Below are 25,867 nucleotides of genomic sequence, written 5' to 3' on the forward strand. Positions count from 1 at the left end.
AAATCATATTTAATGACCATAAACCTTGCATAGCATGTTAGTTACAATGCGTTGATCTAAAATGTGACAATCCTTTCTCCAATAAACTTTCATTAATTAATAAAATAAAAATGCTAGTAAAATGACTTGAGAATAATATTTATTTTTTTATCATTTTTATGTTTGGAATTTGAACTTAGTTTATAAAAAAGAGAGATTTTAAGGCCCATGGTGTTTGTTGAATGACCATTGTAAATGTTTTAACAGATCGGCCCAATTTATTGGTGTGTGAAAAAAAAAAAAAAAAAACAGAAAGGGCAATCAAATACGGGGTTTTTGGCTAAACTTTTTGAGCATATACCCTAAGTTCGCACTCCATGGCGGAAGCTACAGCACCGGAACCGGAAGTAGTCGAGGCCAACACGACGGAAGCCACCGTGGGCATGGTTGTCGAAGACGCTGAAGCCAACAGCGAGTCGAACCAGAAGCGGTGTAGAGAGGATGAGGAAGAAGACGATGTTTCAAAGAAGCAAAAGGTGGAAACAGAAGAGGAAGAGAAGAAATCATCAGGTTCAGTTCCCGTGAAATTGGGTCCCAAAACCTTCGGTTCTTCCTTGGAGATGTTCAATTACTTCTACAAATTCCTTCATGCTTGGCCTCCTTATCTTAATGTTAACAAGGTATTACACCCTTGTAATTTCCCTCTTTCTTTGATTTGTTCACTTTCCCTTGAACCTATTAACTATGAAGAAAGAATGTAATACAAAAACATATAAAGAACCCACCTCTGCTCACACAAATAATTTTTAGTTATTCATTTCAATATACAATGTTTACATGAAAATTAGAAGATAAGAAAGGTCATTAGACTTGCAACTCAATATACAATAAACACATGCAAAACACGAATCGATTAACTGGCAAATGGCAACTTACACACCATTAAATCAGTGTCCAGATCAGGATCACAAGGAAATAATTTGTTTCCTGGATTCGAACCCGTGAACCTTTCAGTCACAAAGAAGTCCAGGCTCGCCCAGCTCAAAAAGAAGGGTGATATGAAAAAAACGCAAATGCTTGACTGGAGCCTGTGACAGGGGAATGATGTGAACTATAGAGGATGTAGACGAAGGATCTCAAGCATGATGTGTACCTGCTATGGATTTGGGGGATGAGACCAGAAAAATCGCACCAAAGAGGAGAATGGTGTATCTGGTTCATAGAGATTTGTTGCTAAGTGCGAACAAATGGAATTGTGCCATGTGAAAAGTGCTGCAAACAAAAGGGATTGTATACAGATGAAGAGAGTGATGAAGATCCTTGGCTTCCATAAACTGTAGCAGCTTTGATGCGTAGGGATGGAAAATGTATGGATTGGATGGATTTTGGAATTGACCATAATGCATGGATAAAAAGTAACCATTAATCATTTAGGATCCATTAAAATCATCCAAACCATCCGCAACCTATTTTAATGGATGAATATCTAATCCATCGAAGTCCAATTAATTCATAGGATGGATGGATATCCAACCTACAAATTTGAAATCATATTACTTTTTTTTTTTCTCTTACACTTTCACTCTGCCTGACCTTATCAACTTATCTGCGAGCAAGATGTGTGGTGGTCTGGTGGATCATGGGTTTAATGAATAGCTGATGTAGTATTGTAGTTAATGAAGAAAGGGGAAGGGATATCCATTAACCATCCAATAAATATTTTGGTTGGTCCATTAAACACCCATTAACTAAATGAACCAAATCCTTCTAGTCCATTAAATCTATTATTGTAATTGGGTAGATTGGATTAAGTATAGGTATGGATGGACCTGATGCATGATGGATTAATGTATCTAATTGCCACCCCTAATAGTGCCAAAAGAAAATATCTTCTGTCCTGTGACTGTGGTTATCCTTTTTTCGGTTGTGCATATCATATGCATACGCATGCCTTATTGTTGCAACCTTGTGCTTGCCATCTTTGGTGCAATCTTCTTGTTTTTCATGTTTGGCAGTTTCCTTGCAAAGATTTCCAGAAGTTCATCGATCAGTTATTTTGATGCATGGGTTTGCAAAATGGTTTTCAGTGCCATCAAGATATGATATGATGATTCAATTTCACTTATATCTACATTTCAGGATAGAACTGCAATAGTGCATGCAAATTCATTGCCACCTAATGTGTAAATTGGTTTTTAAATCAGTACAATCTTAGTATGTTGTCTCAGTAATTTATATTGATGATGCAGTAGCAGCAACCTGAATTTACTTCTTACTGAATTCACTATGGGTTGTAATGTTTGGCAGTATGAACAAATAATGTTACTGGAATTGCTTAAGAATGGCCACACAGAGCCTGATAAAAAGATTGGAGGAGGAATCCGAGCTTTCCAAGTCCGCAAACATCCTATGTGGAAAAGTAGATGCTTCTTCCTCATTAGGGAGGATGAATCTGTTGATGATTTTAGCTTCCGTAAATGTGTGGATCATATTCTTCCCTTGCCAGAAGAGATGCAATTGAAACCTGATGTGAACAGGGCATTAGGTGGTTCTGGTGGAGCAAAGCATCATGGAGGAAGGGGTGGCAGTGGGAGAGGAGGTGGGCGTGGCCATGGAAGAAAAGGAATGTCGAGACGTTGAGTGCAATGTTTACTGCTGGTATTAGTTATGTTTGAAGATCTATAATGTTTTCTGTACACTTGGCCAGCTTATTTCATGTTTCTTGATGGTAACTGTATAATTCAGATTTTGACTTTTTATTATTTGCGGTTATATTTCAGTCCTGATCCTTTTAAAACGATGCCTTGCTTCAATACAAGTTCCGTCGATTTAACCAATTTGGTTGTTCTTACGCTCACATTTGTATTATACCACAACGTCAGAGCATTCATTGGTTGGAATAGTATTTTCGTTCTTTGGTATGCACGGGCATGCGGTTTTGTCTTAAAATGTTACAACCTGCACGATTGGCCAGTTTTCTATTGATTCGTTGTTGATGTGGTTGGCTTGATGTCGATTTGCCTTGTAGGAACTTGGAGCAAAGAAACAAACTGACGAATATAAATCGAGAGCACGTTTGTTCTTCATGAATAACTGAGGAAAAATGCTATAACCAGCTAGTAAAACATCAAAAACTAACAGAAGCAACTGTTACAGTGAGACATTGGAACTTGGAAGCACCATCGTCTACCATGCTGCAATCCACGTTTATCCTCGATCAAGCACGTCAATATGAACTTTTAAGAGCGTGGAAATACTTGAAGATTCAAATAATTTCTGAGTAGATGGAAAATAACTAAAGTATCACTTATTTTCCCTTAGCTGCTTTGAAACCTCAGAATGCCCATAGTAGAAATTGATATCTTTTACCAATTGGAGGTGTAAAAAGAGTACTTGCATTTTCATAGTTGCATCCGAATTATATTCAATTAGACAGGTTCAATTAGAATATACTGCTTCAACAATAATGAGCATATAATAATAAAGCAGCAGACTGAGTTATAAAAACAAGTTGGGTGAATTAGTTCTAACCTCAAGAAAATATATTGAGGACAATATTAAAATGTAATATTAGTCTAAAAATATTTTCATCAGTAAAGAATAGCTGCAGTTAACATTGATTTCCCAATAAGCAGTAGCATGACATCTGCAGTCGTGAGGCCGATGAAATAATGAATGTGACGAAAACCTACTTACGGAAGAGAGAGCTTTACGACTAAGAAGATAACTAGTGAAAGAGAAAACCTATGACCCGCAAACAGAGCTATCAGAAAATAATGCATGTTATATTATTATCAAAAAATAACATTTTATATATTTATAAACCTTTATTTAAGTTTTATCTTATTTTCCATTAGTCTAGCACCTAAACTATTTAGTAATTTATGTGATCTGAATAAATATTATATAAATACAAAACTCAGAATTAAAGCCTTCACAATGAAACAAAGCCTTAGTCCAAGAAGGCTGCAAGCTCCACAATATTAAAAGCACCATGATAGACAGCAAACTCCACAAGCTGCCATAACAGCAAGCTCATGACAGTCATCAAGCTGCACAATATTAATGGCTTTATCCCATCAAGCACCACAATATTAAAGCTTATCTTAGCAAAGCTCCTCAACATTAAAGGCAGCATGGCAGCAAGTAACTTCAAGATACTTCATCTCCAAGTATACTTCAGCATTAAGACATCTCCAAGCTGCTCATATCTCCACTATAAATACATGTATCAACACTAAAGTACATCATCTTCTCCTACATAATTAAACCTGCTTGAACCATAACTGACTTGAGCGTCGGAGTGTCTTGCAGGTACACCCCATCGCGTTCCATAGAAGACCCATGGGTTAAAGCTACTCTAAACTCTAAACTGCAAGATGCTCTGACCCAAGGAGGATCCTGGCCTTTTGTGTAGAGGAAGATCACATGATCGGCCTAGTTGTAATAATCTGGTCTGATCATTATGTTTATTTAAGTCCATAATTCTTCCTGTTTTCTTTTTGATAATACTGAGTAAGTTAATATAAATTTAAGGAATATAAATGAAAAACATCAATAAAAGTTAGCTCAACTAGTAAAATTAAATAGTGTTAATAAAAAAAGTCTTAATTTTGATTTCTGATGATAATTCTTTATTGATAAGTCATATTTAATCACCATAAACCTTGCACAGGCATGTCACAAAGCGTTGATCTATAATGTGACAATCTTTTCTCCATTAAACTTTTATTAATTAAAAAATAATAAGAATACGAATAAAATGACAGAAATAATTTTTTTTTATGAAAAAGTTCAAAAATTCTCTGTGATTTCTCTTTGAATCATTTATGACCTTTTTTTTATCCAAATTCACCTTAACATTGTTAGAAACTTGGTAAAGGATTAAGCTTTCTTCTTCTAACTTACATGGTGACATCAACATGCTTATAATAAAGGATTATGTTCTTCCTGGAGATGTAATAGACAATTAATGTATTCCTTATTCTTTCAAATTTGAACACTCTACACCTACGGTATTTAATTTAATTTATCTTGTAGATGCATATTAAAATGCTACTGTAGCAAACATAGCTTAACAATCATGTTTTTTCCTTACAGACAAGCCAACTGATTCAGTCATGCCTAGTTCTTCAGGCTTATTCCCGTTAGGAATCTTCCAATCAAAATGGATAAGCAAGTTTGCTAGGAAGAGTTCAACATTAGCAAAGCAAAGTGTAGAGCCGTGTCGAAAGATCTGAGATGGGTTAGGCGCGTACTTACACGTGCACGATATTTTTGTTGTCTGCTAGGGTTTTGCTAACTGAGTTTTGTTTGGAGGTGCTCGAATGGAAAAAGAGAAAGGTTACGGGGATGACTCTCTGGTCACGTCTAGAAAGAGTACGAAGCGTACCAAGAATGGAGATGAAATCCAGACGGAGGTGGTGATGTGCGAAGCGATTAAAGATTTTCAATCTGGATCAGCTATGATCGAAAAATCGCGATCGTTTGCAGAGGTGATTGGTGTGGAGAATGGTGTGTCCGGCGACAACGCTCCATGGCTGTTTGAAGAAGAAAAACCTGATTTGGAAGATCTGGACCCTAATTTGGGAGTGATATCTGAGTGGAGGTTCCAGACAATTGTGAGGGAAGATGGTTCGGTTGAGATCAAGAGCAACAGGGACGCAAGAACCATAATGCGTCAGCGATGGAAGAACGCCTTGATTGTGAAGCTGCTGGGGAGGAAGATTGGCGTTGGCTTTATGAAGAAAAGGCTGGAGGTGTTGTGGGCGAAGGCCGGAAGTATAACCGTTGCTGATCTGGGCAACGACTTCTTCTCGGTCAGGTTCAGTACCTTGGAGGACGTGAATTTGGCGATAACGGGAGGACCATGGATCATACTCGGTCATTACCTTGCAACTAGGAAATGGGAGCCGTGTTTTGATCCTGATAAAGCCAATATTCACAAGGTAGCTGCATGGGTTCGCCTTCCAGGTATCCCCCAGGAGTACTGTGAGTTTCCATTTTTAAATCATCTAGGATCAGTAATTGGTAAGGTCCTGAAAGTGGATAAGACTACTTCTACTGGGGATAGGGCACGGTTTGCTCGTGTGTGCATAGAAATTAATTTAGCTATGCCGCTAAGAGGAGAATATGTCTTAGATGGTTGCAGGAAAAGAGTAGAATATGAGGGTCTTTACTTGATATGTCTAGAGTGTGGAAGGTATGGTCACAATGCTGATGCATGCCCGGACTTTATCAAGACAACTCATGTGAATAAACCTGAGGAGGCTACTGTAAGCCCCATGGAAATTCCTGGACTACAAGGCGTTGGACCATGGATGGTGGTTCAAAGAAGAAAGAGGAATCAACAACCACAGCACAAGCAGGATCCTGGGAATAATAGAGTTTTTGGGGAGGACATTTCTAACAAGAAGAAAGTGGTGGGACAGAAGGCTGGTGTTAATCATGTGAAGAGTACCCCCAAAGGGATGGCTGTGAAGCAGAATGGGATGAATCCCTCTAGTCCCAAAGTGAACAAGGAAAACTTTTCCTCGGGTTCTCAAATTGATTCCCCAGTTATTGGAATGCTGTTTTCAGCCAGGGCTGACAAATCTGTCAAGAACAGTGGAGTGAGCAAACCTTCGGTGGTGAACTCCAAGAAATTTGTGTACAAGACCTCATCAGTAAAAGGAAAGGGAATTTCCACAGATTCTTCGGTTTGTTTTGGAGCAGGTAGTAGCTCGAATGTTCAGAAGAATGATACTTTGAATGGTTTAGAGAATGGGGCATGGGATGATCTGCTGCTAAGAGAGAAGTCTGTTCCCATTGCAGATAAGTATTCTGCTGAGGACATGGCTACGGTTGCTTCATTGAACGAACCTGTTCCTCCAGATTAGGGGTGGCAATTTGGGTTGACCCGCCCCGCCCCGCCCCGCCACCAACCCGCCAAAAACGGGGCGGGGCGGGTTGACCCGCTAAAAAATATGGGTTGTAAAAATGAACCCACCCCGTTTTATGGTGGGTTGGCGGGTCAACCCACCAACCCGCCAATTAAAAAAAATTTAATTAAAATTCAAAAATAAATTATATTTTATGAATTTTTTTAATATTACTTTATTTTATTTCACACTTCTCTATATTTTTTTTAGTCTCAATCTTAAATGTGTACTAATATTTGTCAAACATTCTTTAGGAATTTATAAATAGATAACATTTGTTATAAATAAAATTGTTATTCTTTATTTTTTCTAGAAAGTACTAAGATAAAAAAAAATTGAATATCACAAAAATTTAAGTACTAATGAAATACTACCTAATTGTAAAAAAATAAAAAAATTTAAAACCCGGCGGGTCCACCCGCCCCGCGGCGGGTTGAACCCGTTTTGACCCACTTCTAGGCGGGGCGGGTTGAGGTGGGTTGGTGGGTTGAAAATCTCAACCCAACCCGCCCTGTTTTGACGGGTTGGCGGGTTGACCCGCCGGGCTCAACCCATATTGCCACCCCAACTCCAGATCGAGTCATGGGAGAGTCCTTAAAGGTGGTGGATGCTAATGCAGGTATGGAAGTAGTTTAACTTTTAATGCCAATTTAGATTCTGCCATGAGTAACTGCTGTGTGTCTGCTAGTAATGAGATGGATGATGAAAGCAGTAAGGTTGTGAGCCATTATCATGGGTCTGAAATGTATGAAGGAAACAACAAGAGCTTAAGGATCTTGCAAAAAAATCAAGATTTATCATGAATGTGTTCACATGGAATTGTAGAGGTGCAGCTAAGAAACAATTCAAGAGCACCTTCAATAGATTCCGAATAAAGTATAAAATTGGTATGGCTGCTATCCTAGAGCCTAGAGTGAGTGGAAAAAAAGCAATCAAAATTATTCACAAATTGGGTTTCTCTAATTACATCATAGTGGAAGCTCAAGGTTTTTCGGGAGGTATTTGGATGTTGTGGAATTCCTCTGAAGTCAAGATTACTCTCATCTCAAAACAGGATCAGTTCATTCACTGCTGGATTGAGATTGATGATAAAAAGGGATTTTTCTGGACGGCTGTCTATACTCATCCTCAAGAGGGGAAACACAGAACTCTTTGGGAGGACTTGAAACTAATTGGGAGGACCATGGATGAAGCATGGGTGATATCAGGAGATTTTAATGAGATTGTTTGTGCTGGTGAGAAGAGAGGAGGAGGCCCGGTTGATTTTAATAGGTGTAACCAGTTTGCAAATGTCTTGAATGCCTGTGGTGTTTTGGATTTGGGAGGAGGTGGAAACAGATTCACATGGAGAGGCCTAAATTCCTCCATCTAAATAGGTTCTTCAAGAGGCTTGACAAAGTTGTTTCCAATGAGAGTTGGAGAGCCACATTTGAGGATGCAGATGTCCTTACCCTCCCCAGACTATTTTCTGACCATTGTCCTATTCTTATCCGAATGGAAAAGAAGGATACTGTCTGGAGAGAGGCCCTTTAGGTTCTTTGCCTCTTGGCAGGAAGATCCTAGATTTAACAATTTTTTAAAAGCTCATTAGAAGCATGATGCCAATCTGTGTGTCAGTCTTTCTTCATTTGTGCCAGCCTTGAAAGATTGGAATAGAAATGTCTATGGATTTATTCAGCATAAGAAGAATAAATTAATTGCTAGATTGGATGGGGTACAAAAGCATAGTTGTGGTAACAATAGCAGGAATCTTGAGAAGCTAGAAGCCAAGCTGAGAAAAGAGCTCTCGGACATCCTTGACCAGGAAGAGCAATTGTGGTTCCAAAAATCTAGGGGGGATTGGATAAGAGATGGGGACAGAAACACTAGATTTTACCATACTAGCACACTAATCCGAAGGAAAAGGAACAAAGTTCTAAAGTTGCAGGATGAAGCTGGTCTTTGGGTTAATGGCGAGGAGAACCTGATTGCCTTAGCCAGAAAGTTCTATCTTAATCTTTTCAAGGAGGAAGTGAAGGAACCAGATTGGGTATAAACTAAGTCTTCTTGGCCAAAGATAGATGTTGAACAGCTGCCTTTGCTGTCCTTGAACATTGACCTGGAGGAGGTGAAAGCTGCTTTCTTCCAAATGGCTCCTCTAAAGGCCCCTGGACCAGATGGATTTCCGGCTTTGTTCTACCAAAAATATTGGGAGTTGCTTAAATCACAAGTGTATGCAAGCATGCAGAATTATCTTCTATCTCCGGAATTGATTAAGGAAGTAAATCACTCGCTCCTTGTTCTGATCTCGAAGATTGACAGACCAAACATAATGAAGCAATTCAGACCAATAGCTCTATGCAACTCCTTGTACAAGGGTCTCAGCAAAATTTTAGTTAACAAGCTAAAACCGATTCTGGGAAGTCTTATATCCCCAAATCAAGTTAGTTTTGTTCCTAGAAGACACATTCAAGACAACATCATCATTGCCCAAGAGCTAGTCCATGCTATGCATAGAATGAAAGGAAAAAAAAGTTTTTTCTCTATCAACATAGATCTAGAAAAAGCTTATGATAAGTTGAATTGGAGTTTCATCAGGGTTGTCTTGGTAGATGTGAAGCTGCCTGGGAAACTTAATTGAAGCAATAATGGGTTGTGTGACCAGCCCTTACATGGAGGTGCTTTGGAATGGAGCCAGGACACCTGGTTTTTACTCTCAGCGAGGAATTAGACAAGGGGATCCATTATCCTCCTATCTCTTTGTCCTCTGCATGGAGAAGCTTACACACCTAATCTTGGATGAGGTGGAGGCCAGAAATTGGGTACCAATGAGAGCTGGAAAATCTGGACCTCCTATCTTACGCTTAATGTTTGCAAATGATGTTATTCTGTTTGCAAAAGCATCTCTCTCACAGTTGGAGTCTATCACTCATTGCTTGGAGAAGTTCTTGAAGATGTCAGGGCAATGTGTGAATGTGGAGAAGTCATGTATTTACTTCTCTAAAAATGTTCCTTTGGAAACAGTGAGCTTAATTACATCAGTTAGTGGTTTTAAAAGAGTTAGCAACCTTGGATGCTACTTGAGGGCCTTAATGAGGCATGGCAGAATAAAAAGAGACCACTATGCTGATATCATCTCTAGAGTGCAAGGAAGATTACAGGGTTGGAAATCAAAATGCCTTTCCTTGGCAGGTAGGATCACTCTTGCAAAGAGTGTAATTTCAGCTATACCATCTTCTCACATGCATAACAATATGTTGCATGTTCATGTTTGCCAGGAAGTTGAGAGATTTCAAAGAAACTTCATTTGGGGGGACACTGATACTCGTAGAAGAGCTCACTATGTCTCCTGGGATCAAATGTGCTTACCCAGAGTCTGTGGAGGACTAGGAATCATTAACTTGAGAAGACAAAATGAAGCATACATTCAGAAGTTAGCCTGGAAGGTAATGAATGAGCAGAATAGCTTGTGGGTCCAGGTTATGCTTGGGAAATATGGAAGGAAGCTCAATCCTCAGAGAGGCTTACTGTCAAAATATGCTGACTCCCTTCTCTGGAAAAACATTTGCAAAGCTAGGGATAATCTGTTTAAGCATCTTGAATGGGTGGTTGGCAATGGGAAAGAAGCCTGCTTCTGGACTGACTTGTGGGGAGGATGGAAGAGTACTCTTTTTGAACAGGCTGTCAACAAACCACCTGACTCTTGGCTACCCTTAAAAGTGTATGATCTGGTTGACCCCTCTACGGGAGAGTGGAACTGGAGTTGCCTCTGTGAGTGGCTTGATGACCCCAACATTATTAAATTGAAAGCCATTGTCCCTCCAGCAGAGGACTGTCCTGATGATAGCTTGAAATGGAGATGGAGTAGCCCAAGCATGTCTTTTGTAAAGAATGCTTACTGTCACAATACTGAAGCTCATGTGGGAAAGGATAAGGTTTGGGAAGCTATTTGGAAATGGAGGGGACCATATAGAATTGCAACCTTCATGTGGCTTGCTTGCTTAGGGAAGCTTCCTGTCAGATCCATGACTGGACAGTGGTATGAGTGGGATGTTCTATGCCCTGTGTGTGTTGCTGGTCAGGAAACAGTCATGCATGTGTTAAGGGATTGCAGATTGGCTAGGCAGATTTGGGAGAGATGGTTTTCAGGTAATATTCCTCTTGAATTTTTAAATGCTGAAGGAATTGACTGGTTTAGACTTAATATTCTCCACTTTTTTTTGAGTAAGCATTGTCAAACTTGGAAGAAGATTTTTTTTGTGACTTGTTGGTTTCTCTGGCATTGGAGAAACTCTACTGTTCATGAGAATTTTTTTGAGATGCCACAAGACCCTGTGCATACAATTTTGATTTACTTGGCTGGTATGAAAAGAGTTGGTATCCCTGTCCCAATCTGCCATGACCTGGACAAGCACCAAAACTCTGATGACAGTAGGCAGTCGAGGAACTAGGGTAGAACCAAAATCTATGTTGATGGTGCACATAATTTGTTTTCTGGTATAGGCAGCTGTGGTGGACTCATATGCTCGTCAAATGGAGAGTGGATAGGTGGATTTTCATATAATATAGGCAGCTGCACAGTATTGGAAGCTGAATTATGGGGATTGTATCATGGCCTCAAATTGGCAGGAGACTTAGAACTCAATGAGCTATGGATTGGAAGTGAAAGCAAAGATGCTTTGCTTTGTGTAGACAAGGATGCTGAATACAATGGCTATTCCTCTCTTATTAGCAAGATCAGGAAATTTCTCCAGAAAGTAGATCAGGTGCAGCTGGAGTATATCCCAAGAGACCACAATGTGTGTGCTGATTCTTTAGCTAGTTTGGGATTTAAGCTCAAGGGGGAGGAGACAATGTTCCACTCCATCCCCCTGCTAGTATTTTACCATTTTGGTTAGTTTCAAGCTCCAAGCTTTCAATGGAGCATATGTGTATGAACTTGCATAGTATGTCTGTTTAATTGATCCTGGGCCTGGCCCTCCTGTTTTACTAAAAAAAAAAAGAGAGAGAGCAAAGTGTAGAGCCAAGACTCATCTTCCTTCCAGCACCAAATGGGATTAAGTTAAAATCTGCAAAGCTTTCAAGGAACCTTTCTGGATTAAATTTCTCAGCTTCAATCCAGTAGTTTGGATCCCTCGCAAATACCCAAACATTAACAATAACCTTATTGTTAGCTGGTATCTCACACCCTTTAATTTCACATCTCATTGCGCTCCCATGGTAGTAATAATACAAGAAGAATATGTAGACGCAAGGTTTCTTTGATAAATGACTTTTAACAGAATTGTGAATTTTGTTTAAGTATTTCAGTTCGTGGAGGTTAGCTTCTGCACCGACACTTCAAAAATCTACGTGGGTTGTGTCTAACACTTACCGATACTCTGACACTTCAATATTTTTTGCAAAGACTCAAAGAAAAGTTCAAAGATTGCGTTGCGTTGCGTTTTGAGTTCCAACTACTAGATTCGTTGGATTATGATTATCATTTTATCGAGTTTAATATAAATATTTGGGATATCTTATGTTTCTTTGCAAAATTGATAGGTATTATAAGTTTAGCTTTATTTTTTTTGTTAAATTATTGAATATTAAATATAATATACACTACATGAATTAAAAATATTATTTAATATCAAAACGTGTCCTAACATGTCAAAATTTAACCCTTCTTAGAATTAATATGTCAAAGTGCCATATCAGCTTGTGCTCTTTCCATCAGTGTCGGTTGAATGTTAGTTTAATCTGCACGCCTTTTACCGTGACCCTTTTTATTTCAGCTTGTGCTCTTTCCATCAGCCTTGGGTTTTTTTGACAAGTTCTGACATTGCCCAATTTATGCTTCCTGATGAGGAGACGTTTTGAAGTGCTCTCGGATCATTTTTTATTGGGTGGGACAGACCAATAAAATTAGGAGGGAGAAGAACAGAGAGAGAGAGAGAGAAAATAATATATATTTTTTAATTCACATGTCATCCTCTCAATGGGAGGAGAACAAAGTCCTGGTGTGTAACATCCTCTACAACTCACTAGCATAGAGAATATCACATTAATCTTTAAGTGAAAATTTTAACGCAGCGGATATGAAATAAGGCATATGACAAAATATTCTTAAAATCTAATTATATAGAAGTCAAGTTCACTATTACATCATAAAAGCATCATAGTCTAAAGTGAAAAGAAACATTTTTCTTTCTATTAATTTGCTCCACTAAGCTCCATATAGTCTTCAAAGTCTTTAACCATAGTGTTTTATCCTACTCCAAAGCTACACATACTGTCCTGTTTATTATGGAAATGTTAGCATAAAAACAAACACATGTGAGATAAATCTCAGTAATATTGAGGTTTTCGAACTATAACCTATCCAACCACTTTAGTGGAAAATATCATTCTCACAAAGTAAACTTATAATAAGAAAATAATATTAAACAAAAAATATAAGCTCAGACCTTTGTGGGTTTTTCATTCAGTCATACCCAAACCTTTGTGGGTTCTATCCAAACTTTGTGGGTTCTAGATACAAACACATATAGGAACGTGTAATCTTTAACTGAAATGACTAATGCTCAATTCTGGAGCGCCCAAATTATGTGGGTTCTGTATGTGAAAGGTTTTGTATGGCGAAGCTCAAGCCTTGATAATGCGTCCCTTATCCTATAACCATTCTGATCCCCATGTGGGCCAGTCACATCATAATCTTTCAGTAAAAGATTACATATTCCATTAGCATTTATTTGGTACCAAAGAAATTCTTTAATTTATATAAACTTGATTCAAGATGATTCTCATATCTAATTTAGGTAAATTCATCAAATTCACAAAGTCAAATATAGAAAATAAAGTAAAAGAGTAGAAAGAATTCATAAAATAATTTTGGCAGAGTAACGACATATTCACAACTTTTAAAGAAATAACTTTAAAATACCAACTTAAAACATGACATAGATAATAACAGAACCAACATAGCATTCTAAAATATCTAAAAATCACCTTTAAAAATAAAGGAGAGAATGAGTTGTTTACCCTTTTCTTTTTCTTTTTCTCTTCCTCTTCCTTTCTCTCTCTTTCCTTCTCTTTCTCTCTTTCTCCTTCTTCCTACGTTTCTAAATTGGGGGCGCGCGGGGGGGGGGGGGGTAGATTTTGAAAAAGGAATCTAATCATTACTTTTTATAAAAATATAAGAAATCTAATCATTACCTTTATAAATATCTAAGGAATCTTAATAATTACGTTTATAAATATCTAAGGAATCTAATATTACTTATCTAAATATCTAAGATGTTATATCTAAATATCTAAGATATTTTCTATTTTATTTATTATTAATTTTTAAAATATTACATGGTGCACCCAAAAAATTTTCCTTGATGAGGTACCGATTCCATTACCGAAGATATCCTAAAAAAAATACTAGTTTACAAAAAAAATAAAAAAAATACAGAATTTCTAACCATTTTCTACGGTACTAATGTATTAGTATCTAATGAAGACTCTAACTTGACATGATAAATGATTTATTTTCCTATTAAGTAATTTTCATGATTTTTTGTTTTCAAATTCAAGACTTATAAACAGATTTACTTAGAAGAAGAAAGATTATGACAAGAAGGGTAAAGTAGACATATTCACCAAGTTTCTAATTATATTAAGGATTGATTTAGATTAAAATAATAATAAAAGGTAAGTGATAAAAAAAAGTATAGGGGATAAATAATTCAAGTAAATTATTCACCCTTTGTGTATGAGAAAAAAAAGGGGTAAATTATTCACCCATTTTTTTTTTTTTTACCGATGAGGTAAGTAAGCATTTAAGGCCCATGGTGTTTGTTGAGAATGACCATTGTAAATGTTTTAACAGATAGGCCCAATTGGTTGTACCAAAAAAAAAAGATAGGCCCAATTGGTTGTTGTGCGAAAAAACAAAAATAGGGCAAATCAAATACAGGGTTTTTGCCTAAACCTTTTGAGCAAAAACCCTGAGTTCGCATCCCCATGGCGGAATCCACCGCACCGGATCCGGAAGTAATCGAGGCCAACACGACGGACGCCGCCGTTGACATTATTGTCGAAAACCCTGAAGCGAACGGCGAATCAAACCAGAAGCGGGATAGAGAGGATGAGGAAGAAGACGGTGTTTCGAAGAAGCAGAAGGTGGAAGCAGAAGAGGACGAGAAGAAATCATCAGGTTCAGATCCCGTGAAATTGGGTCCCAAAAGCTTCTGTTCTTCGTTGGAGATGTTCGATTACTTCTACAAACTCCTTCATGCTTGGCCTCCTTATCTCAATGTTAACAAGGTATTTCCACACTTGTAATTTCCCTCTCTCTTTGATTTGTTCACTTTCCCTCGAAGCTATTAACTATGAAGAAAGAATGTAATACAAAACATATAAAGAACCCACCCACTGCTCACACAAATAATTTCTAGTTTTGAGTTTCAATATACAACATTTACATGAAAATTAGAAGATAAGAAGGGTCATTGCACTTGCAAGTTGCAACTCAATATACGATAAACATATGCAAAACACCAATATATTTAACTAGCAAATGACAACTGTCACACCAATAGATCACTATCACATTCAATCAATCTTAGATAATCAGGAAAGCAAAACTACGTCTACGCATTCCATCTTCTTAATTTAAAGCTTACTGGTCTGATATTTACACCATCGATGGAACCCGTGTTCCTTGATATACCCATAAAACCATTTTGCTATTAGATGGAAAGGGTTGTGAAAAGTTATAAAACATGCTAATTACTGAATGAAGCCTTTGGGAATGATAGACCGAGAGTGAGAGAAACTGCAGATAATAATGGACAGAGAGTAAGAAATTGCTTCAAAGAGAAAACAACTCTGGTTCACTATATTTTTTTACCTGGATATATGGTAGTTCAGAGACCTCAGTAGCTCAAAGAGAAGGATGATACGAAAAAATGCAAATGCTTGACTGGAGCCTGAGACAGGGGAATGATGTGAAATATGGAGGATGGAGACAGAGGATCTCAAGGACCATGTGTCGCTGCTATGCAAGTCTGTCAAGATCAGGATCAAGATCAAGATCTTACCTAAGATTGGAAGATTCGCACCAAAGGGGAGACTGGTGTACCTATTGCATAGAGATTTGGTGCTAAGTTGAAACAAATGGGATTGTGTCATACTTATTAATCTCGGATAGCAGTGCGCAGCGCCTGACCCTCCAAATTGCTATAGCGCTATAGCAGGTAGCGCTACAATGCTACTGTGCAAAGTGTACCTAAGTAATACACTAAATTGTACTCCACAAATGTAAAACTTAAAATATGAAAGTGTGACATAAAAAATAAATTTGAAGGATTTCAAACATTAAAATTCAAATAATAAGCAAATTGAAGGAATTAAAATCTCAAATAATGTAACACAACAAAATAAAGTGGCAAAATTAGTCAAAATTCAAACTGCCACTTAAGTGAAATGTCAAAATCAAAGAACTTAAGGAACTAATCATAATTGAAATCATGAACATCCAAATCTTCATCTTCACTTTCACTTGTATCTAAGTTGTAAATCTCTTCCTTCTACGACAAGAACACTTTTGCATAAACTACTGTAGCGTCGCAATAGCGGCCGCTACATCCGCTATACTTCGCCTTACTGTCGCGGCACGGTCTGTGGTGGTCAGCCACTGCATCGCACCGCAACTCCGCTATAGCACGCTAAAGTGGGGCTATTCATAAGTATGGATTGTGTAAAGTGCAAAGTGTTGCAAACGAAAGGGATTGTGTACAGATGAAGAGAGTAATGAGATTAGGTTTCATAGAGATTATTTGGGGTTTGTAAATTATGAATGTTCATTTTGTGTCTGTTTTTTGGGTTTGGTTATGAGTGGTTCTTCAAATTGGATTGTTTAACTGGTTCAGGTTATTAAATCGTTTAGGGCTTGGTTATTTGTAGTGCAGTACGGTGTATTTCATAATGTTTTTTGAACACCTCTAGCTGTGGCTTTATACTCTTGAGTTTTCTAATCTCTAGAGCTTCATAGTTCAACCCTTGGCCTCCATTAACTGTAACAGCTTTGATACGTAGGGATTGCAATTGTATGGATTGGATGGATTTTGGAATTGATCATAATGCATGGACAAAAAGTAAACCATTAATCCATTTAGGATCCGTTAAAATCATCCAAACCATCCATGACCTATTTTAATGGATGAATATCTGATCCATCCAAATCTATTTTAATCAATAGGATGGATGGATATCCAACCTACTAATTTGAAATCATATTTAAAAAAAAAAGTTTTTTCACACTCTCACTCTCTCTGTGTGACCTTATCACTTATCTGTGAGCAAGATGTGTGGTGGATTGTGGGTTTAAAGAAGAGCTGACATAGTTATTGAAGAAAGAGGAAGGGGTATCCATTAACCGTCCAATAAATATTTTGGTTGGTCCATTAAATACCCATTAACTAAAATGGACCAAATCCTTCTAGTCCATTAAATCAATTACTGTACTTGGATAGATTGGATTGATATTAGATATGGTTGGACCTGATGGATGATGGATGATGGATTAATGTATTTAATGGCCACCCTTAATAGTGCTAAAAGAAGATATCTGCGGTCCTTAGGTTATCCTTTATTCGGTTGTGCATATGATATGCATACGCTTGCCTTATTGTTGCAATCTAATATTGTGCTTGCCATCTTTGGTGCAATCTATTTATTTATCATGTTTGGCAGTTTCCTTGCAAAGATTTCCAGAAGTGTATTGGAATCAGTTATTTTGATGCATGGTTTTGCGAAATGGTTTTCAATGCCATCAAAATATGATATGATATTATGATGATTCAATTTCTCTAATATCTACATGTCAGGATTGAACTGCAATAGTGCATGCAAATTCATTGCCACCTAATGTATAAATTGGTTTTTAAATCAGTACAATCTTGGTATGTTGTCTCAGTATTGTATCTTGATGATGCAGTAGCGACAACCTGAATTTACTTCTTACTGAATACACTATGGGTTGTTATGGTTGGCAGTATGAACAAATAATGTTACTGGAATTGCTTAAGAACGGCCATACAGAGCCTGATAAAAAGATTGGAGGAGGAATCCGAGCTTTCCAAGTCCGCAGGCATTCTATGTGGAAAAGTAGATGCTTCTTCCTCATTAGGGAGGATGAATCTGTTGATGATTTTAGCTTCCGTAAATGTGTGGATCATATTCTTCCCCTGCCCGAAGAGATGCAATTGAAACCTGATGTGAACAAGGCATTTGGCGGTTCTGGTGGAGCAAAGCATCATGGAGGAAGGGGTGGCAGTGGGAGAGGAGGTGGGCGTGGTCATGGAAGAAAAGGAATGTCGAGACGTTGAGTACAATGTGTACTGTTGGTCTTAGTTGTATTTTGAGATATAAAATGTCTTTTTGTATACTTGACCAGCTTATTTCATGTTTCCTGCTAGTAACTGTATTATTCAGATTGTGACTTTTTATTATTTGCGGTTATATTTCAGTCCTGAGCCTTTCTAAAATGATGCCTTACTTCAACACAAGTTCAGTCGATAATAACCAATTTGGTTTTTCTTACGGTCTCATTTGTATGGTACCTCAACGTTAGAGCACTCATTGGTTGGAATAGTATTTTTGTTCTTGGGTATGCGAGGGCATGCGGTTTTGTCTGCAAATGTTACAATCTGTTCGATTCTTACCGTTTTGTATTGATTCGTTGTTGTAGCATTCTCGTCACTTTGCGGCTTAGCGGCTTATATATGTATATATAATCGAGTACGTGGATTGATTATGACCTAAAACCCAAGGAAAGAGTCTTTTTTTTTTTTTTGCTTAGTTATTGCTCGAAAAATCTAGATATTTGTTAAATCACCTTTTAAAGGAAAAGAGAAGAAAAAATGTATTCACTATTTTTATGATAAATGAGACTTTATGATCAATTGAATGTCTTGTATTAGCTGGATAGCGGAAGCCTTCGTACCAATCTCTACTTGTTCTACCTAAACAATAATTAGTGTATGTGTTTATATGTATACAATTTTTTTTATAAACCACAAGTATATTTTATGGGAGGTAATCCTGTTTAGAGCGGATCCATGATTAAGGTTTTAAAATTCTTCCAAAAATAATACTGTGGAGGATCGAACATACTCTTATCCTCACCTACTCAGTTTTCATACGCCAACTGAGCTATCATCAGTTATATATGTTTGTTTTAGATTGTTTTGAAGGCCTCCAACAAAAGGAATTGTTATTTTTGGGGATATATAACAAATATATCTTCCTTCAGTAAAAATGATTGCAACCTAGCGCAACGCTTATTATATTATTGGTTACCTTTCCCTTTTCATGACATTTATATGTAATTTGGTCATCAACGCAAGGATTCTTCATTAGAAGGTAACTTGTAATTTACGTTAGATAATAGAGTGGATAGCAGCAGGTTTTTACTGAACCCTATATTTAGGGATTAAAATTACCGATGAAGAAAAATATTAAGACTTGTACTTGATGTTTCCCTACCTTGCATTTATGAATTTATGCAGAAGAAATAGGGACAAAATGACCTTAAAATTAGATCTGTCTTGTAGTAGAACTTTTAAATCTGTCCCACTAGGGTAGGACGTGTATTTGTCGGTAACATAAAATTGTTAATTTCACTACAAATTTTGGCTAAATATAATAGTTTATATTGATCTTACAATGATAAAAACCTTTCCTTAAAAAAATAAAAATAAATAATAATAATAATTATGATAATAAAATTGTACAATAGAAATCTGAAACAGACATGCTCTTGTATGTCTCCATTAGGAACACATGGATGTCGCAAATGATGTGCAAACTGCGAACTCTTTCAATTATCCATAAAGTCAATTAATATAGAAAAATATTATCAATCAACTGCACTTTCCTTTGAAGAAAAACAAATTATTCAATCAATTTTAGGAGAGCATTTTGGGTACAATGGTGATATTGAAAATTTGATGCCAAGTTGTATTTTACACTGAATCTGATTAGTAAGACTTAACGTAACTGTAAAGTACAAAAGTAACTTTTTTATTCTTTTTCTTAAAAAAAAAAAAAAAAAAGTTGTAGTCGTAAATGCATAGGTGGTATTATAGATTTTTTTCCAATTTTAGACTTTGCAATTTAATATCCATCCTCGCGTATCTAGCCCCTTCTCACATGGGCTACTTTAGAATCCACTCCACAGAAGGGGCACGTGCGAGGCAAGCTGTCTCGTCCTATGTATACCTTCCTCCCCCTACATTTATATAAAATTATAAATATTATGTTTATTTTATTTATTAATAATGTTAATTATTTTATTTAGTTCTTTATTTATCTTTGAATATATTTTTTAGTTTATATGAGATGAGTAATTGATTTTTAGATGATAGTCATAACTTATAAGCATGGAACAGACAAAATTAAACATGATCAGGAAGTTTTGATATTTTTAACGAATTGAAGGTAGGTGGGCAAGGTTGATTGACTAAAATATCCGCTTATATCTTTCCCATCTCCGATCCTTATTAATTTTTGCAAGTATAAAACAATTAATTATGGATTAACACACACCATCACTAAGTTCTCTTCGTAACATAAAGGTTAAAATGATTAATGTTTTTTATGAGTCCGTTACGCATCTATCTGGTTATGATACTCGTGAGTTCATTTCGTTCGCCTTCGATCAGTTAAAACTTAAAACGCAGGAATTAATTAATTAAAGGATTTCAATTATGCTTAAGGTTTATCATAAAAGGTAATAAAATCAATGATGCATGAGAAAAAAAGGAATAAATATTAAATAACATTTTCGTGTTTATTTCGCTCCAATAGTAATGATTAATTGCTAGAGTTTAGGAAGTCGGAAGGAGAGGCTAATGATTGTGATTTATCGCATTATAATTTGTTGTATTCTCACGATTGTGTGTTCAACTTTCAGGTCTATTGCTTGGAAGAAAACCATAAACGTGTGGCTCCCATGCATGCATGGTCTGAAAGCCCTATCTTTTCAAGATTATTTAACCGAGGTTGATCAATATAGTGTAGCTAGTGGAAACTTAGCATGCCTATTAGTCATTCCCAACCAAATTCATTGAAGTTAATTGGCTTTACGAATTGATGATTGATGGGAGCACTTTCTGAACATAATTATGAGGCTATAGGTTGAACACCCTCGTTTTTATTTTATTTAGTCTAAGTCGTAGCTACCACATCTACTATAACTAGCTACTAATCAATTAATCTCCGTATTTCCCTCACCCTCTCTTCACTGCATGGAGCATAGCCATTGAAGCAGAACAAAAATAAAAATTATCCAATATTTGGATAATGGATCTCCTTTAATTTTCAACAATCGATTTGTTCAATTACAAAGAAAAGAGTAGAATCAAATTCATTAATGGTCTAAAAGCATAGCTAGCGCAGTTCTATTGTAGGCTACAAAACAAAAGATTAGTAGACCTAATCATCTTACTTGTTGACAACGTGACAAACGGATCAAAGGATCCTAAAAAAGATAAAAAAAACTTCCACATGCACAAAAGGTTCCCTCGCGATCTCTTTAACGAATATAGAATCTATACATCAACGAACAAGAGATAAATAAAGTATAAACTTGTATTTTTTTTAAAATAAATAAATAACAAAATTCTCTGTTTTGATTCGGATAACATAAACAGAAGCACGTGAGAAATTCAAGAGGGGAAAATAAAAAGAAGAAAAATAAAAAGTGAGTGATTTTTATTTTATTTTTAATTTTTTTGGGTTGAATGGAACGGTGAGATAATGAACACAACCTTTGGATATATCCTTGTAATTAATTCATCTTGTAACTCTCACAGACCATTAAAACTCATAGGCGGCGCGCACATTCTCTTAAGTTACAATGATTTACTGTTATCATCATACATCGTATTTCGTATATATTGCCAACTTCCTTTTGTATCTCACACTATCCTCTTGAAGCAAGTGCTAGAAGCTTTCTTCACTCTCTTCAGCATGATCATGGATACTCAAATGGGTTGGCGCTCTTACTATGAAATAGATGAAAACCCATTTCCATTTACATGCCAGTTTTCTTACAGGTAAACCATGAAACTTGTGTTATATATCATCTCCTTTTTACATATTGCCATGAAATATTCAATCTTTGACGACCAGGGTTTCTTAAGTTCTCATTGGAATGTCTTTTCTCAGCGGAAATGGTAATGAGTATCCTGCACTAGATTGGTCAAATGAATTTCCCATACAAGATGGTTATCTTGATGCTGTTCCTCTTATGGAGTGCTACCCTTTAGATCCTTTGTATGAAACTCTCGCCATTGAACCAACACCAAGCGTGCAAGTGCAAGGTTATCATCAGCACATGAGTTTCCCTACTCTTTATATATTATATATTACTACTACTTTAAATTGTACTTTTCCTTATTTAGATATTGGTTATGTTCTCAATGTTACTACTGCAGATAATGATTTTTATAATATTAAAAAGGGGCTTCCTGTGTGGAATGAGATTGATGCTGGGTTCGATTCAGAAAATGCTTTTGCATTTTGTAACAACGAAGAAAATGGGAAGGAAATGATAAAAGATGGGGAGGTTAAGCGAGGAAGAGAAGAGAGAAGTAGCAACATTAGAATGTTATCAAGGAAGACCATATCTCAGTACTTCTACATGCCCATAACACAAGCAGCAAGGAAGCTTAATGTTGGCTTAACACTTTTGAAGAAAAGGTGCAGAGAGTTGGGAATCCGAAGGTGGCCACACAGGAAGTTGATGAGTCTGCAAACCCTGATAAATAATGTTCAGGTTCGTTCTCATTGTGTGAATATTGCCAATACATACACATATCCTAATATGTTAATATGATAATATAGTTATAATTTTCCCTTATTTGGTGGGGTTTGCAGGAACTGGGGAAAGAGGAGGGGCAAGAGAATGAAGAAAAGTTAAGGAATGCTATTGAGATATTAGAGAAGGAAAAGAAACTCATGGAGGAAATGCCAGATATGCAACTTGAAAATAATACAAAAAGACTTAGACAAGCTTGTTTTAAGGCCAACTACAAGAAGAGGAAGCTCATCGGGTTGAAGGAAGGACGTGCTACAACTACTGACCCAATGGGTGAATATAGTTATGACGAAGATGAACGAGATATTGAATCTCTGTTGTCTGTTACACAGTCGTCTTGCAATCTAATGTTCTAGCTAGTGTTAATTATATATAGGAAGGGATTGGGGTTGGTGTTCTTCTGTTTTTTTGTCGTTTTGGTATAACGGTTGTTCTGTTTCTGGAATATGTTCATGTCAGGATTGCAAATGTTTTAAATTTTAAAACAGTTCCGACCTTTTTATGTTATCTCAGTAATGTATCTTGATGATGCAGTAGCCACAACGTGAGTAATGAGTATAAATATTCTTACTGAATTTACTATGGGTTGTTTTGTGTGGCCGTATGAACAATATGATGGGAGGATGAATATATTGATGATTTAAGCATTCCATAAATGTGTGGTTTTGAAGAGATGAAATTGAAACTTGATGTGAACAAACCATTAGGTGGTTCTGCTTGAGGGAAGTGTCATGCTAGAAAAGGTGGCCAGTGAGTACAATATTTCCTGACTTGCTGATGGTCTTAGTTGTTTTTTGAGATCTAAAATGTTTCATGAATACAGCTTATTTCATGTTTCCTGTAATTAACTATATAATTCAGATTTTTACTTTTGCACTACATATAATTATTATTTGCAAAATTATGCCTTTTTTATTCAAATGTGACAAGGGGAGCAAATACAATGTAGTTATGCTATATTCACGTAAATGGCCAAAAAAAATAAAAAGAAGGTACTTGAACTTATAAATTCATCACTATTTAAGATTATAATTTGCTCTAGTTCTAAAATCTGCAATAGCTGGGTACAAACGTTTAACAATCTGCGCCACTTCCTGACAGTTTTTAATAGATTCAATGATCAAGTACCGTCATCCCTTGACGGTTTTGGAACAAGGCCCCTCGTTAAAGTATGGTTTATGTTTATCTTATTTTACATGAGATAAATAACTTTCTTACACATACACAAAAAGATTGGGTCCCACCCAGGGGCGGACCCAGTAGGGGGCTAGGGTGGGCTTCCGTCCCCCTCTAAAATTTGGAAACTTTTTTTATAATATATGTAGAAAAATGTGATGATGAAATTACCGTGTTGTACACATTTTTTTCCTTCAGTTCACCATGCTTCTGTCCACACTCTTACCCATATTCTGTGTTCCGTCCATCACCAACCTCCTTCTTCAGCCTTTCAATTTTGACTGTGTAAATTCTAGAGCCAGACAGAATCAACTTCCACCTTTCTAAGATTTGCATCTATCTATAGTCATAGACTATCTTTGAAAAAAAAAATTATTTTGAGTTTTAGCACAGATTCAATTATATTTGAGTTTAATAATATGAAAACACGTAGAGCAAGAGTAAGTGAAGTGATATTAATTCTTGTAATAGATTTCTTTCAATTTTTTGTATATTAAGTTTGTATTGTATTTCAAGTACTTGTATTTATGATATAGAATTTTTTTATTTTCGTCCCCTCTTATTAAAATTTCTGCGTCCGCCATTGGTCCCACCACTCTTTTTTTTTCTCTCTTCTTATCTATGGGTCCCACTTGTAATTTTATTTCTACAACATAAGGTAACTATTTTCTTACAACATAAGAAAAGTATTTTCCTTAAACTATTAAGTAGAGATAATTTAAGATTTTCTGGTGGAGCAAAAATTGAGTTAAGATCAAATTGGGATTTTACGTATATACATTAATGTTATATAAACATACAGTATAATTTATAAAATAATCCTGCCCTATATTAATATTAATAATTTTTAACTTATATTAGTCTAATTCAATAAGTAAATGTAAATAGGTAAAATAAATTAAAGTTAGGGTCTGATGCTTGTCATTTTAAATGACATAAGTTATATCATTTTAGGAGAAAGATACAAAAAAATAGAAATCATGAAGGAGAAAGTTGATGGTTATTTTTTTAATTTAAAATTTAAATAAAAAAATATTATTTTGTGTCTATCTCTCTCTTAAAATGACAAATATTTTCCCCTTAAATGTAACTTCTTATTACATTAGAAGTTTTTATTTATAAACAATTGACAAGAAGAAATGATAGTTTTGATTGTGAATTGATAATTTATAACTTTTTGTGATATGATAATGACAATGTCATTCCCAGTGGCGTATAAAACGTATTCATTATTTTTCTAGTGAATGGACAAAGTATTCATTACAATGCTTATCAATGACCATTTATATTCCATTATGAGTCTTGCAATAGGATGGCGCCCAAACCTTTTCACTAAATACTACATATATTATTTACAAAAAAAAATACTAAATATATTATTTAGATTTTATACAATAATTAAGAGCTATACTATTGTAAGTGTCTGGTAAATAACTCAACGAGTTCAGTTGATAAATGTTGAGTAGATGGGACTCCCATCATGGGAGAGAACTTTTAAATACATTTTTTAGAAGAGGGAAAGAACTTTAACCGTATTCAAACCCAATTATCAGGATTAGTTTTTGAGTTTTATTAATCTCCTTTTACATCAGATAATTATCTTATGTCGTAGAGAGAAAATGGGTGGGTCCCACCATTGTAAGAAAAAAAAAAAAGATAGGGTGCGAAAATCGAAGTGAGAGAAAATGAGATAAGATGTCTCATGTGAAATGAGAGTAATATTTTTCTTAGTTTTTATAACTATGAGAATCGGTATATCAAAAATAAAAATAAAATTAATGGTTAAAATTTTTTAACTCATTATTTTTTTACATATTCCAAAAACCTTTATCCGCTAAATTATTATTATTATTATTTTAATTTATGTAAAATGATGGGACTTGTAACTATTTTTTTTTTTTTTTCGATAAGTATATCTATCATGGACGTGGCAAATCATGGGCAAACCTTTCAGTTC

The 25,867-nt window shown here is 36.0% G+C and overlaps 3 protein-coding genes across 3 annotated transcripts; all 3 read left to right on the forward strand.

Annotated features, from left to right (window-relative positions):
* Positions 1-330: 330 nt before the first annotated feature.
* Positions 331-2,840, forward strand: LOC133292268 (protein EMBRYO DEFECTIVE 514-like). Its single transcript, XM_061490663.1, has 2 exons — positions 331-659; positions 2,287-2,840. Exons 1-2 carry the CDS (start codon positions 357-359, stop codon positions 2,617-2,619), a joined length of 636 nt encoding a protein of 211 aa, XP_061346647.1. The 5' UTR covers positions 331-356; the 3' UTR covers positions 2,620-2,840.
* A 12,002-nt stretch (positions 2,841-14,842) lies between these two features.
* LOC133292273 (protein EMBRYO DEFECTIVE 514-like) lies at positions 14,843-18,447 on the forward strand. Its single transcript, XM_061490672.1, has 2 exons — positions 14,843-15,173; positions 17,906-18,447. Exons 1-2 carry the CDS (start codon positions 14,871-14,873, stop codon positions 18,236-18,238), a joined length of 636 nt encoding a protein of 211 aa, XP_061346656.1. The 5' UTR covers positions 14,843-14,870; the 3' UTR covers positions 18,239-18,447.
* A 3,443-nt stretch (positions 18,448-21,890) lies between these two features.
* Positions 21,891-23,090, forward strand: LOC133292255 (protein RKD2-like). The gene is made up of 4 exons (XM_061490651.1): positions 21,891-21,970; positions 22,083-22,237; positions 22,319-22,692; positions 22,794-23,090. The coding sequence occupies exons 1-4, from the start codon at positions 21,891-21,893 to the stop codon at positions 23,088-23,090; spliced, it is 906 nt and encodes a 301-aa protein (XP_061346635.1).
* Positions 23,091-25,867: the final 2,777 nt, after the last annotated feature.

The sequence above is a fragment of the Gastrolobium bilobum genome, unplaced genomic scaffold (genome assembly GCF_033153095.1).
Source record: "Gastrolobium bilobum isolate Gb01-03AN ecotype WA unplaced genomic scaffold, APGP_CSIRO_Gbil_v1 utg2182, whole genome shotgun sequence".
NCBI classification, from domain to species: Eukaryota; Viridiplantae; Streptophyta; class Magnoliopsida; order Fabales; family Fabaceae; genus Gastrolobium; species Gastrolobium bilobum.

What these genes read in the sequence shown, in the direction of transcription:
- LOC133292268 (XM_061490663.1), top strand. Translation starts at nt 357, where the DNA reads ATGGCGGAAGCTACAGCACCGGAACCGGAAGTAGTCGAGGCCAACACG. An exon ending in CTTATCTTAATGTTAACAAG is followed by an intron (nt 660 to 2,286) that starts GTATTACACCCT and finishes AATGTTTGGCAG; the next exon opens with TATGAACAAATAATGTTACT.
- LOC133292273 (XM_061490672.1), top strand. Translation starts at nt 14,871, where the DNA reads ATGGCGGAATCCACCGCACCGGATCCGGAAGTAATCGAGGCCAACACG. An exon ending in CTTATCTCAATGTTAACAAG is followed by an intron (nt 15,174 to 17,905) that starts GTATTTCCACAC and finishes TATGGTTGGCAG; the next exon opens with TATGAACAAATAATGTTACT.
- LOC133292255 (XM_061490651.1), top strand. Translation starts at nt 21,891, where the DNA reads ATGGATACTCAAATGGGTTGGCGCTCTTACTATGAAATAGATGAAAAC. An exon ending in ACATGCCAGTTTTCTTACAG is followed by an intron (nt 21,971 to 22,082) that starts GTAAACCATGAA and finishes GTCTTTTCTCAG; the next exon opens with CGGAAATGGTAATGAGTATC. An exon ending in CCCTGATAAATAATGTTCAG is followed by an intron (nt 22,693 to 22,793) that starts GTTCGTTCTCAT and finishes TGGGGTTTGCAG; the next exon opens with GAACTGGGGAAAGAGGAGGG.